The sequence below is a fragment of the Mauremys mutica genome, chromosome 3 (assembly GCF_020497125.1).
Source record: "Mauremys mutica isolate MM-2020 ecotype Southern chromosome 3, ASM2049712v1, whole genome shotgun sequence".
NCBI classification, from domain to species: domain Eukaryota; kingdom Metazoa; phylum Chordata; order Testudines; family Geoemydidae; genus Mauremys; species Mauremys mutica.
Window position 1 is genome coordinate 133,797,917 of NC_059074.1, and position 13,935 is coordinate 133,811,851.

The 13,935-nt window shown below is 41.8% G+C and overlaps 1 protein-coding gene across 3 annotated transcripts in view; it reads right to left on the minus strand.

Annotated features, from left to right (window-relative positions):
* The window catches only part of ARID4B (AT-rich interaction domain 4B), a 172,213-nt gene that overhangs the window by 128,702 nt on the left and 29,576 nt on the right, over positions 1-13,935 (minus strand). For all 3 annotated transcript variants that reach the window (XM_045010207.1, XM_045010205.1, XM_045010206.1), the window contains exon 3: positions 7,624-7,734. In XM_045010207.1, the coding sequence (XP_044866142.1) occupies positions 7,624-7,734 (111 nt within the window). The remainder of the gene's footprint in view (positions 1-7,623; positions 7,735-13,935) is intronic.

Below are 13,935 nucleotides of genomic sequence, written 5' to 3' on the forward strand. Positions count from 1 at the left end.
AGCACCAGCGGGGGTTCTGGGCCGTGCGCTGCCCCCCCGCCTTTCCTTAGCATCTGGGCTGCCCTCCTCCAGCACCTGCGGTGCCCCATGGCAGCCTCCCCCTCCCCCAAGTTTTAGTCAGGGGTATATAGTAAAAGCCATGGACAGGTCACAGGCTGTGAATTTTTGTTTACTGCCCGTGACCTGTCCAAGACTTTTACTAAAAATAGCCACGACTAAAACATAGCCTTAGTTATGAATATATACTAGAATTATTATTGTAGTGTGTTTTAAACCAGGCATGCCAGGAGGAGTTGGTAAACAGGTGTGAACTAGACAAAGAAATGTGTTTTCCCAACCTGGGAATTACTTCCAAAGTACTTTGAAAGACCATGAGAATGTATTTACATATTACCTGAACAGACCCATCAAGCTAACAAGGGATGGAGGCAAATCTGATACTAACAAATGGGGGAGGAGACAGCATGGTGTCTACACCCAGCTGGAGAGAGAGAGGTTTGGTCTGGGTTTGATATTTCAAAGAATATGTTGTAAAGATTTACTAGTCTATACAGCTAGGGGATGAACCTCAACTGAATCAGCAGACTATACACTTTTATAATACAGTAATATTGTATACAGAGTGAGATCCCTTCTCACAGTCTATGACATGCTGATGATTAATACTGTGAATTGTATTTATTAACACCATATAAAGAATTATGGATATTCACTGATATTAGGTTGCACAGTCTTCCCAGGTAGGAGAGAAGAAATCAGAAGGAGAAGGTGGGGCTGGATAGGACATACACTACGCAAGCAGCCAACTAACATCACTAGACAGGCACTGCGGTGGAACCCCCAAGGCAAGCGGAAAAGAGGCCGTCCAAGAAACATCTGGCGACGCGACCTTCAGGCTGATAGCAAAAAAATGGGCTATACCTGGAACCAGCTAGAGCGAATGGCCCAGGATAGAGGACTCTGGAGATCTGTGGTTGGCGGCCCATACCCCGATTGGGGTGACGGGCATGAGTGAGTGAGTGCGGGGACACACGAAATCGACTGTATAAAAACAATTTCTAAAAAACTGACTTCTATAAATTCGACCTAATTTCGTAGTGTAAACGTACCCTTAGGAACTGAGAAAGATGGGCCCTTCAACCAAAGGGGGGGTTGAAGTCTTTGGAACTAAATATAGGTAAGAAACCTGGTTAGGCAAAGATCTTTTCACCTAGGAAGACAAAGGAAGTCAGCCCCTTGTGATTTTGTGGAATTTCGTGACTGAGAAAAAGTCAGCCATGGCTAGGAAGAAGGGAGACTGGTGAGAGAAGCCATCTTGCACAAAGCCTGTATCTTGCTAGATTAAGTTTCAGACTTATAGATGCATGTTTTCACTTTTTGGGGGGTTGTAATCCTTTCTAACTTTATTCTTTTTACTTGGCATCACTTAACCTATGTCCTGTTGTTAATAAATTTTATTTTTACTATAAACCAACTCAGTGCACTATTTAAATGAAGGGGTGTATTTACCCCAATTAAGGTACTGAGCAGTGATATGCTTTTGTGTCTTCAGAGAAATAATATGGTTCGTTTGTTCCTCTAAACTGTTCGGGAGAGGCTTGGACATTGCAGAGCACATGATTTTGGGTAAATCTGGGTCGGGGATGTGTGTGTCACCTTGCAGTTGTAACCAAGGCTGGTGGAAGCTAAAGTGGGACTGTAGACAGGCTGCAGGGGTCAGAGCTGCTGAACCAGGGCTGTCTAGCGCACAGACACTCGAGGTGTGATCTGAATGCCTGTAGGCTGGTTGTGAGCATCCCAGGCTGGGAGCTACAGCAGCAAAGCACTGACAGTCACAAAGGGTAGCACAGCAAGTGGTGATACAACCTCATACTGGCCTGGATTTACACCCTCAAACTCTATCACACATACACACTGCACTTTGTGTAAAATGGAAATATTCTGACACAAGTAGCTTTCTTAAAGACTAATTCTTAACCCATATTTGTAAAGCTTGGAGAAACTTAGGTATTATGGTTTCTGTATAAGTATGAATGATAGGATGGATCCCTTGTACTTCAACATGCAAGTGGTCTAGTTTCAGGTGTGGCTGTTTAGGACTGTAGTTCCAGACAAAGCAGGTATCTGGACAGTTCTTACACACTAGAACAGGGGTGGGCAAATTTTTGGGCCCGAGGCCCACATTGGGGTTGCGAAACTTTATGGAGGGCCGGGTAGGGAAGGCTGTGCCTCCCCAAACAGCCTGGCTCCCGCCGCCTATCCGCCCCCTCCCACTTCCCACCCCCTGACTGCCCCCCTCAGAGCCTCCAACCCCTATCCACACCCCTGCCCCCTGACAGGCCCCCTGGGACTCCCAGGCCTATCCACCCCCCCCTCAGACCCCGTCCCCTGAACCCCCCTAGAATCTCCACCCTATCCAACCGCCCCCTACTCCCTGTCCTCTGACTGCCCCTCATCCTATCCAACTGCCCCCTGTCCCCTGACTGCCCCTGGGGACCCCCTACCCTTATCCAACGTCACCGCTCCCCGCCCTCTTACCATGCCGCTCAGAGTGGCAGGACTGGCTTATTGGAAAGCTTGGGAGGTTGGCAGGCACAAGCCGCGCAGCCCAGAATGAGCGGCAGGCCAGAGTGCTCCCCACACGGCAGCGTGACTGCAGGGGAGGGGGAACAGCAGGGGAGGGGCCGGGGGGTAGCCTCCCCGGCCGGGAGCTCAGGGATGGGCAGGATGGTCCCGTGGGCCGGATGTGGCCCGCAGGCCGTAGTTTGCCCACCTCTGCACTAGAAACACCACGTTCACCAGGAGGAACTTAGACTCTTGTATCCTACTTACAAAAGAGTAAGTGAAGGAAGATAGTCATGAAGTTATCTGTATATATAACACTGTATTTGGGTTTTTTATAATTCAGTGCTGACGTGCCAACAATTAATGGTCCAGAACCTTGACATGTAGGAGGCCTTGTGTCTAATGCTAACAAAATAGTTAAAGATACAACCACCCCTTGCCAGAGATTTTGGAAGAAAAAAACTAACTTTTTTTTTTAAATTAAGTTTCTAGCCTTTACTGCTGGGAAGGAAATTACTTTAGCAATGGTGTGTCAAGTCTGTAACTGAACTAGCTGAAAAATAGCTCAAAGTATGAACTGCCCTCATTCATCTTAATTAAGCACTAACTGAAGCCTAATTAAGATTATTTACATATCATAACTATTTAAAAAATGATCACTAAAAACATCCAACTAACATGCTTAGCTTGGGTGCAGCAGTTTATAATGGAGATAGGGTAAAGAGGGGAGAACTGCCATATTCGCTGGGTAAAACTAAGTTCAGGCCCAACATCATCTGGTGGAAGGGGGGAAGAAATGAGCCACCATCTCCATTCCAAAAGCCTCTGCTTCCTGAACCATGAAACTTCACTGCCTCTTACACCTTTTAGAATCCAAACTGCTCCAAATCTCAGCTGTCTCCCACTTCAATTTTTATAATACGATTGCACTGTTACAAAATTCTGTAGCACCCGTAAGACTTGGGGGAAGTGTAAAAGTGAGACATTCTAAAAATGACTTCAATACTACTAACAAAAAATACCGAACTGATTATTTGCTTTAATATTTAATTCAGTTTACTGAGTTGAATGGAAGTTGATGCAGAAATAATGGTTCTTTGTTGAAAAACTTAAATTATGTTAAATTCTTGTGCCTTTTATATAAGGTTTTTTTTATACAAGACCATACAACCACCTCTAGAAATACACCACTAAGTTAAATGGGGAGGAGAGGAAAAGAGAACAGCTAAAACTACTTCTTATATATCAAGTAAGTCATTTCTAGCCCTGAAAAGCCTGTTTCTCTTCCTACATGAATTATGTAAAATAGACCATGCTGATGACATTTAAACAGAATCGGCAAGCTAAAATTCATGTTATAAAGATAATTTTGATTTCCCTGGTAAGAAAGGTAGGATTGCTTAAAATGAAGATGACTCCCTTATGTGTGATAGGAGACTGGAGTAGAGGCTACAAACAACTGGGGGTAGGGAAATATGCAGGAAGCAAGCTACCAAAAACTTCAGAAGAAGTCAGTTGGTGATGAAAAATTCCCATATGGCCAAGTGTCAGTTGAAAATCTTGAAAAATCAAAAGTGTGCCAGAAAGAGTTGAATAACTTTTGGGAAAATTAGGGGTCACTGTTAGATTAAAGAACTTTTAAAATTCCTTATTTGTTAAACATCTCAAACTTAAAATAGACTTAGGAACATCACTGTTTTACTTTAGTCTATTTTAATTTCTTGTATTGCTGTAGCACTGAAAGGTCCCAAATAGGTACTGGGACTCTATTGTCCCAGACTGCATAAATGGGTAGTGAAGAGACAGTCACTGCCCCAAGAAGCTAACAATCATGGTAGTTTGGACCATAAAAGTAAGTTAGTATCATCTACTTATAGTAAGCTTCTAGCCTATTTCACTTTCAGGTTTTTATGCACTAGCACAGTGTGGTTGAATTGATGCAGTGAAATCTGTATAAAGCTACCACTCAAGGAAAATATTACTTAGTGGTAGTGGCTATTTATCAAGGAAGGCTGGAAACATTACAGAAACTGCAAGTCAAGTTTTTTATTTTACTTTTAACACAATTCCTGTACTTAATTATATTTAACAGTTTTAAACTCAATCATGCCGTTAAAGAAATAACCAGCAAATGCCATTTAAAATATCACTACTAGAATGAAAAATATAAGAAGCCTTTAAGTAAGTTAAAAAAAAAAAAAACCAAATCCCAGCCTAGAAAGTGACCTGTAACTATGATTCCATTGTGTTAATCATACAAAAACTAATGAGTGGAGTTAAGTCCTTCCCACAGGATCTAAAGGCAATGGTAGTTCAACGGGTCAGGGCAGTACTCTTCCTTGTACACATGGTGTAGGCAGATCTGACCAGAGCATGTATGCAGGCTTCGGAAACTCCCCACAGGTTACAGTGTAGCGGATCATTGTATGGAGGGTTCAAGTGGAGTTACTTTTTCATAGTTGCTTATCACATACACGAGACAGTTGGTGGAGATGGAGTCACTTCACCCTACTGCATCCTTTGGTCCTGCTATGACTGCACCTGTCACAACCATGGACACCAACATCTCAGATTAACTAAACTGTGGTTTATTGCCCCTTGTGTTAAATTCTGCCTCAGCCTCTGTGAACCTGATATTATCCATATTAAAATGTCCTTGTAGTTCTTGTATAAAACGGTTTTATTATTAAGATTTTAACTGGGGCAGGTAGTGGATGTTTTCTGATGTTAATAAAACAAGATAGAGGCAATAAAGACTTATTCTACCACTTCAAGGAGATGCTTCAGGTAATCTTCAGGCAATAAAATCCGTTTTGTGTTAACTTTTTATGGAAGGTTTTCACAGCACATTCTAGTGGATCTCACTTGTATACCACCCTCGCTGCCTTTCCTGTGTCTATCATTTCATCAGATCTATACGGTCAGGGCCGGCACCAGCTTTTTTGCCGCCCCAAGCGGCGAAGGGGGAAACAAAACAAAACAAAAAAAGATAAAGCCACAATCGGCAGCACTTCGGTGGCAGCTCTACCACGCCACTTCATTCTTCGGCGGCAATTCGGTGGCCAGTCCTTCCCTCCAAGAGGGACCAAGGGACCCGCCACCAAATTGCCGCCGAAGACCGGACGTGCCGCCCTGTTCAATTGGCCACCCCAAACTCCTGCTTCCTGCACTGGTGCCTGGAGCCAGCCCTGAATAAGGTGTAAGTTTATACTTTCCACTCATTGTTTGTTCATACGGAAGGCAGCTTCCTTTTACAGAATGTCTAAGCTATTCCGTAAATGCAAACTTTTCATAAATAAGGTCAAATTATATTAAATGCTTAGGGACGCTGGAGAGGTTTCCTAACACAGATTTCACTAAGCTGGAGGAGAAATTCTTAAACTGTTCATGTTGCAACAACTTCATGAACTGGTCTGTTAGCACTATATTTCGTTAAAGTTTTTTTAAAACACATCCTACATTTTGGTGTAAGTGTTAGCTGTCTACCATTATAGCAGACACCAGCTGAGAGTCTAAGGCAGTGGCTGTCTATACAGAGCTAAAGCATGCAACTGGAGTCAAACACTTTATAATCCAAGTCAGTAATAGCAGGAAACAGTCAAGTGCTCACTACAACGACGACGAAAACTTAATTTGGTGTTTCATTTATTCCAACCATGCAACTCAATGGAGGGATCTAGCAGGGATCAAGAGCACTTATGGAAAAGCTCAGTACTGTAACAATATGCTCCTAGATTTCAGCTGAGCTATAGTGTGAAAAATATTTTCTTGAAGATTCATTATTCTATGAAGTGTTTTGTCACAATAGCTCAGATGCAATTTAGCAACAGATAGTATTACAGCACTGAGTTTTCCTTAATTCTTGATCCCTCCTAGCTTTCTCCACTGGGTTTTTCATAGGCATGGATAAGAAAACTTGAGGAGGCACTTTCCTAGTACAATTATTCAAACACACAAACTCAGATGATCGATAATAGACTTAACTGCTCAAGACAAGTCCAGAAGTTTCCCTCTATACTTCTAGTTGTATTTTAACTAATTTATAATAGTCTTTAAAAGCTATACCGAGTATTCCCTCTACAACATGCAGATAGACTATCTGATTTATAGTGATTGTGTCAACTATCAACTGGACAGTTTAGGGATCAGGAAGGAATTCCTGTCCACATATGAATAGCATTTAACAGTTAACTAGATGCTTCATCTGAAGATGGAAGAGGCTTCCCCTTTCTCTGAAGCAGTAGTAGTCTGCTAGATGGCAAAGTCATGTGTTCCTAAAAAGCACTGCCATAAACCTATGGAAAAATAATTGTAAAATGAACAACAAGGAGTCTGGTGGCACCTTAAAGACTAACAGATTTATTTGGGCATAAGCTTTCATGGATAAAAAACCCACATCTTCAGATGCATGGAGTGAAAATTACAGATGCAGGCATTATTATACTGACACATTCTTCTCCTTCTCTTCATGTGTCAGTATAATAATGCCTGCATCTGTAATTTTCACTCCATGCATCTAAAGAAGTGGGTTTTGTTTATGCCCAAATAAATCTGTTAGCCTTTAAGGTGTCACTGGACTCCTTGTTGGTTTTGCGGATACAGACTAACATGGCTACCTCAGGATACTTGTAAAATGAACTACATCTCATCTTAAGGCTTGTCTATATGAACAGTTAGTACATGGCAAGTTGGAATGTAAAAGCATGTCTTTCACAGTGGAAGTAGATAAAATACATCAGGGAACCTTTAATGAGCACCAGCAGGGTCCACACAGACCACAATGTGAGAGGCAGGCATAAAAGAGCATCACAGGAAGAGCAACTGAAGACACTGCCTGAAGACGAGAAATAGGCATGATGCTCCTGAAGGGATGGTTAGGTAGCACATGCAGGAGCCTTAATGCCACACCTTTTTTCAGTGCCAGTCAGCATGGAAAGGGAGTTGAGTAATGTATGTGACTAAGCCCCTTGAGTGTATCATGAGTAAAGTGTATCTGCATATTATGGCATTCAGAATATCCATGAATTTTTCTGAAAAATTAACAGGAAAACTACATACCTTGACTTTGACGAGTCTTTTTGCTGTCTTGATCTTGGCCTCACAGAAGGCTCCTCTATATTTAGCACTCACATCGGTGCCCACTGTCAAATATGGAGGCTCATCAATGGCCTGGAAGAGAGAGGAACACAAAGGGCCTTTAATCTCCCAAACACTTCCATGATTATCAGTCCTCAAACACAAGATGATTGACATTACAGCTATAGCAGAGACATAATGGCTGTAATTGGGAAAGGGCGGGGACCCCCTCCTACAGTAGTAAGCTTGGTGTTGCTGGGGTAGTGCTCTCAGTAGGTCAACTGTTAGTCTGTTTTAAGTCTGTCAAGTGTGTCCAAAGTCTGTGGTGAACACTCTTTTGCAGTTAGTAAAAATCTAAATTAGAAAATACCCCCTTCAATTTCTTGCAAATACTGATACCTTTAAAAGATGATAGCGATGTTGACAGCCTCTTTATACCCTCTTCATACCCTCAAACTTTCCTAACTTAAAAAGGTAAATATCAGACTAATAAGATTAATTTATGGAAATGTTGTAGGTCTCATCTGAGCCTACATGACTACCCATGCTAGGCAGGCACATGCTACTAACATCAGCTATTGCTATATCAGTTAGATGGCCATTCCACATATTCCAGTGGAAGGTCTTGGGAACATATGACTACCATACTTAATCTACCTTCTTGGAGCAAGACATACAAAGATCTTTTTACTACTGATCCCCAGAAAAGAACCTGAACTTAAAAATATAAATTCCTAGTGTGCTGGGAATGAGCCAGACTGAAGCCCTTGTCTTTGGGGGCTAGAAGAGTATCTTACCATTTAAGCCACAAATACATAACACAGTCTATATATTCAGTAAGTGTTATAATTTGAGGATATGCTGAATTCTTTATACAGAAGTGGATGAATCCCTGATTCAAGAGAAAAAGTCAATTCAACTGTACCTACAAAACCTCAAGGGGCACTTTATAATGTGTCATTTGGTCTCTGATATAAACATACCTTTTTGTTCAATGCCTACTATGCTCACTAAATTAACATTCATTCCTTAAACTCCTCACTATTTAAAATAGACATTTTATGGCACTGATTAGTCTCAAAACTTCCTCTTAAACTGATAAATTATTTCAAGCATGTGTCCTAAATACTTTCAATACACTTAATTCTCCATATTCCAAGCCTTTCCTTTATATAAACTTGATTTCCTATGAAAAGCACCTATTTCTGCAATCCTGACACCAATCAAAATTTTTCCCCAGATCTTCTCTTAACAAGAGTAGGACACATCATTTTAACCAGTCACAAAAAGTTTTCTGCCATGCTTGTGAGCTAGCTAATTGCTTCACAATCTTGAAAGCTCATAGTCTGTAGAGCTTAAAGCTTCTGTTACTTAGGGATTCAGGCCTATAGTCACCCATTGAGATAAATATTGGTGCTGAAGATCAGTTAGCATGTGTACAGCACTTTATGCATCGAAAACGCTGTAAGTATTAAATATTGTGTACCCACTGATGACCAATAAACATTGAACTCGTTTACAGGGACCAACAGATGTATAATTAATGAAGACTGACTGTAGTAAGCATCATTTCCCGTCACTGGGTAAAATAACCCTACTGAAGGAATATTATTGAGGCAGACTGATATCACCATATTAACATTAACTAAGGCCCTAAGCCCCCATGCAGTTCTCGACATACTGAGGAAGAGAGGAGTGCCACTTCCACAGCATGCTCACTCACTTCCTCCTAACCTCAGCACCCCCTATGTTGTGCATAGATTAGAACAAGAGCAAGGGTTTGTTGCCTGATACCCTGTTGTATTTTGTAGTGTGCCCAGGTGTTAATTAAGGAATAAGATTATTCCCTCTACATACTGATCAATCTTATACTTCTATAATCCTAAAGTTTAACTCTATTTAGCATACAATAATTATATATGACATAACATGTTAGTTAATTATAACCACACAGTAAATGAACAATATACTAAAATCACTGGCTATAGGTGGAGGTCAGAATCTGGTGGGGACCTGCTTCCCTCTCCTCAACCCTGAAGTTCAAAGGGGAAGCTTGCCCAAATTACTGCAGACTATCTACAGTAACTTCCCCTGTTTCCCTATGGCATTCAGAATCCTTACCACCTCGACCCCCGTGCGTGTTCTTAGGAGTAGCTGTGGCAGCACAGTGACCAGTGCTACAAGAGTCATGCCTTCCATAGGAGCCACAGTGTGAAGCCTGAAACACTTAGAATCTCACTCCTGTTAGAAGTATTAAAGAGAAACTCAGCTGAACTTTCCCAGTTTACACACTCACATGTAGGAAAGACTTCTGTGTGAGATATGCTAAGTGTGCTACAATAAGTAATTATAACTGTTTTTGACAACTGTTACGACCAGTTAGTTATGTGGAGTTATTTTTCTCAGCGTGGACCTGATAATCCAACTTTCCCAAAGTAACAGCAGTACACACTGATGCACCTCTGTGACAGAACGGACGTCTCTTTAAATAAAAGAGAAATGATTCTAAAGTCTGTTTGTTAAAACTAAGGTACTTGAGGAATACTGGGCTTATAAAAAGATCGTTAAAAACTATCAAATTAAATAAATAAATTCTATGATAACAATGTATTAAATAGTTATGCAATTGCCACCAGCCCTGGGAAGTGTTATGACAAATTACCTATTACAAGTTTTGTCACTTTAAGAAGAGCTGTCTGGTAGGAGGAGCCTGAAACTGGAAGCTGTCTGCCAGAAGTTTCTCTAACTCACTGACTGAAACCAGAGTATGGCTGCTGCAGCAGGAAACACCTATATTTTCTGTCTGGGATCAGCGAGAAATCCAGGGACTACATTAGATTAAATAAGGATTGTAGTTAAACTAAATTTGTCCTCTTAAGGAGATTGATGGGCAAAGCTGCAGGCAAGGCTTTTCATGACTGATGGCCTGTGGAGAGTAATTTATCGAGCACAGGCCCAAGGGCCTGCTGGAGCTGTGCTTGTAATATGCCATTGGATCTGTCCTTGTGGATACCATAGGACCAGTAACACTGAATTTATTATTATTTTGCTAATAGAGTACTGGAGAATGCACAACAGCTCAGGGATTATCTATTTGTGCTAAAATGTACATTGTGCTGTAGGTTCTTATACTGACTGATATGTGTGTGTGTGTGTGTGTGTGTATATATATACCACTATTGTTATAATTTTATATAATTTAATAAACATTATAATTTATATTGTTATAAATTATAACAATAGTGGTATATATGGATTTCTTCCCGTTGCTCATTAGTGCCACACTTCTGTATCTGGGTTAATTTAAAAATCAACCTCAGCCAAACAAACTAATGGTATTAACCAAGGAAGTGAGGTGGATGAAGACTAACTAAAAGAGGCACTCCACATTGTCTCAGAAAGGAATCTGCTGTAGGGGCCCGAAAAGGGCAGAGTGAATAGTTACTGCAGGACTAGCTTTGTCAGCAAGTTAAAAACTTCCTATGTCAGTCTTGTGCATCATCATAGTGGGACTGACATGTATGATACAGCACAACCTAATTTAGGCAATATAAACAAACCTGGAGTAATTTTGCAACTATGGTATTCTTTGATCCTCAACACACTGCTTCTTTTGGAGAAAAATTGATCAGCATCAAAACAAATGATCAATTTTAAAATAAAATGAGAAACTAATGACCAAGAAGAAAATACTTTTGTAATTAGTGTTACCCACTAGGCTTTCTAGAATATTACAGCTTTATCTAGATCTTAATTCTTCATTAATTGAAATAGGAAGACTAGCTTCTTTGCTCTCTTAGCTCACTAGAGTTCCTCAAATTCAAATGAACTGTTATGTAGCCTATTTGAAGAAAACAGTCCCTCTATATGTAAGGGGGCAAGTGCTGTTAAAGCTGGCTTACCACTTAAATACAAGCTGTCTCTAGGTGACCTGTTAGCAATTTCTACCAGTTCAGTGGCTGAATTTTCTTTGGTAGCCAACAATACTTTTGGAGTGATTCAGCTTCAGCCTTCAAACTGATTATGCGTCATAGGATTGACAGTTAGATGCCCATGCCATAGAAGAATCCATCCCTCCTACAGTTAGACATCAATCCAGCACTGTAGTTCTGATCTTTCAAATGAGATGGAGGAGCTGAAGATTTGAAAACACTTCAGAACAAACAGGAACACTTAAAAATTAGTATTTGAAGAACAAAAGTAAGTGATACTTTGTTCTTACATAGCTTCTTTTGGGACTGTTAACGAGGTCAGCTCTCTTTAGCTGTGGGATGAGATCATTACTGTACCTTCTCGCAAAATTGTGCAGTATTATTAAATCTGAATGACTCTAAAGTCTGTGGCATGTCATAAAGTAACTAATATTACTTCTGTATGCTGCCTTTTATTCAGGATTCCCAAGAGCTTTATATATTCACCTAAATTATATAATTTATATCCTAATCTGTGTTCCTCGTACCCCACACACCACATAGTCACACAGAAACAAGATTAAGCATTAAACCAACAAATGTAGCAGACATGCTCAGTAGGAAAGCAGGCTCTGCAGCTTTAAAGGTAATGTGCAAGGTGTGTGTGGGGAGGGGCTCTTGGAAATTCTTTTACTTGTTATGTAAAGGAGGTCTGAAAGTCTTAGTTTTTTTTAACATTAGAAATTCAAGTCCTATCTAGCCTGGGCGGGTATGACTGGATAACATAGTGAAATGATTTCAGAAGAGCCAAAAGAATGAAAGTTGAGTTGTTGAAAAGGGCAAGATTTTTGGTCAGAATTTAAAAAAAACCTTTAGGGTTTAACACCTTTTTAAGTTCAGTAACTTTTTCAGAGTGTGAAGGATTCAAACACCATCTCTCCTTTAACTAAAGTGTTACAGCTCACAAACATGCCTAGATCCCCAAAAAGGTCCTTGAAGTTTAAGGGGGAAAAAAAAAAAAGACCAAGCTTGACATGCCTGATTTTCTTCTAAAGTCAAAATCAAGCAGAAAAGACTGCATTCCTCAATAACTTTTTAAACTAAAATACTTTTCAGGTCACCTTAAAGAGAGAACCTGTTAATCCAGGGGTGGGCAAACTTTTTGGTCTGAGGGCTACATCTGGGTACGGAAATTGTATGGCGGGCCATGAATGCTCAGAAAATTGGGGATTGGGGTGTGGGAGAGGGTGAGGGCTGTGGGGTGGGGCCAGAAATGAGGAGTTCAGGGTGTGGGAGGGGGCTCCAGACTGGGGCACGGGTGCGGGGGGGGGCTCCAGCTGGGGGTGTGGGCTCTGGGGTGGGGCTGGTGATGAGGGGTTGGCGTGCAGGAGGGTGCTTTGGGGTGGGAACAAAGGGCTCAGAGGGCAGGAGGGGGATCAGGGCTAGGACAGGGGATTGGGGCGCAGGAGGGGGTCAGGGGTGCAGGCTCCAGGTGGCACTTACCTCAAGCAGGTCCCGGAAGCAGCGGCATGTCCCCTTTCCGGCTCCTATGCAGAGGCATGGCCAGGTGGCTCTGCACGCTGCCCTGTCCACAGGCACTGCTGCTCCCATTGGCTGCAGTTCCCGGCCAATAGGAGCTGCAGAGCCGGCACTTGGGGCGGGGGCAACATACGGAGCCCCCAGCTGCCCCTATGCATAGGAACCGGAGGGGGGGACCTGCCACTGCTTCCAGGAGCCACATGGAGCTACAGTACGCGTGGAGTGGGGCAAGCCCCGGACACTGCTCCCCAGCGGGAGCTCAAGGGCCAGATTAAAACTTCTGAAGGGCCGGATGTGGCCTCCGGGCGATAGTTTGACCACCCCTGTGTTAAGCCTTCTTATGCCCTGCATGTCCTTCACAATTTAAGTAGGTTGCACCCATGCTGCAGCTGAGTTGGCACTTGCTGCACTTACCTATTCTTCAAATTTTAGCATGCCTTAGCTGCCCCAATCCATGAATATTGAAAAAAAATTGAATAGTGGAAAGCAGAGGTTCAAAACCAAGAGAATAGAGCAACATATGAGGCATGGTTTGCTTAGAGGAGCAAAAGACAACTGTGCAATTCCTGCCTCCAGCTCTAGCAGTCACTCAATCCCCAACTTAATCAGATCTTTCAATTGTCCAAATGAATAATAATTTTGAAGGTTACAGGGAGTCCATCATCTTACATCAGATTCAGCTCTCTACCCCCTATTGGTCAATTAAATTTGCTTTCTTATGCAGCAGATTGTTTAAGGTATTCAGATAGACTATAGCATTTCATTTAGTTTTACTGAGACTTGTTAGAATGTAAGCATGATCTATTCAGTCTCAACCACTGCCTCTTCAGAGATGGCTAACTAT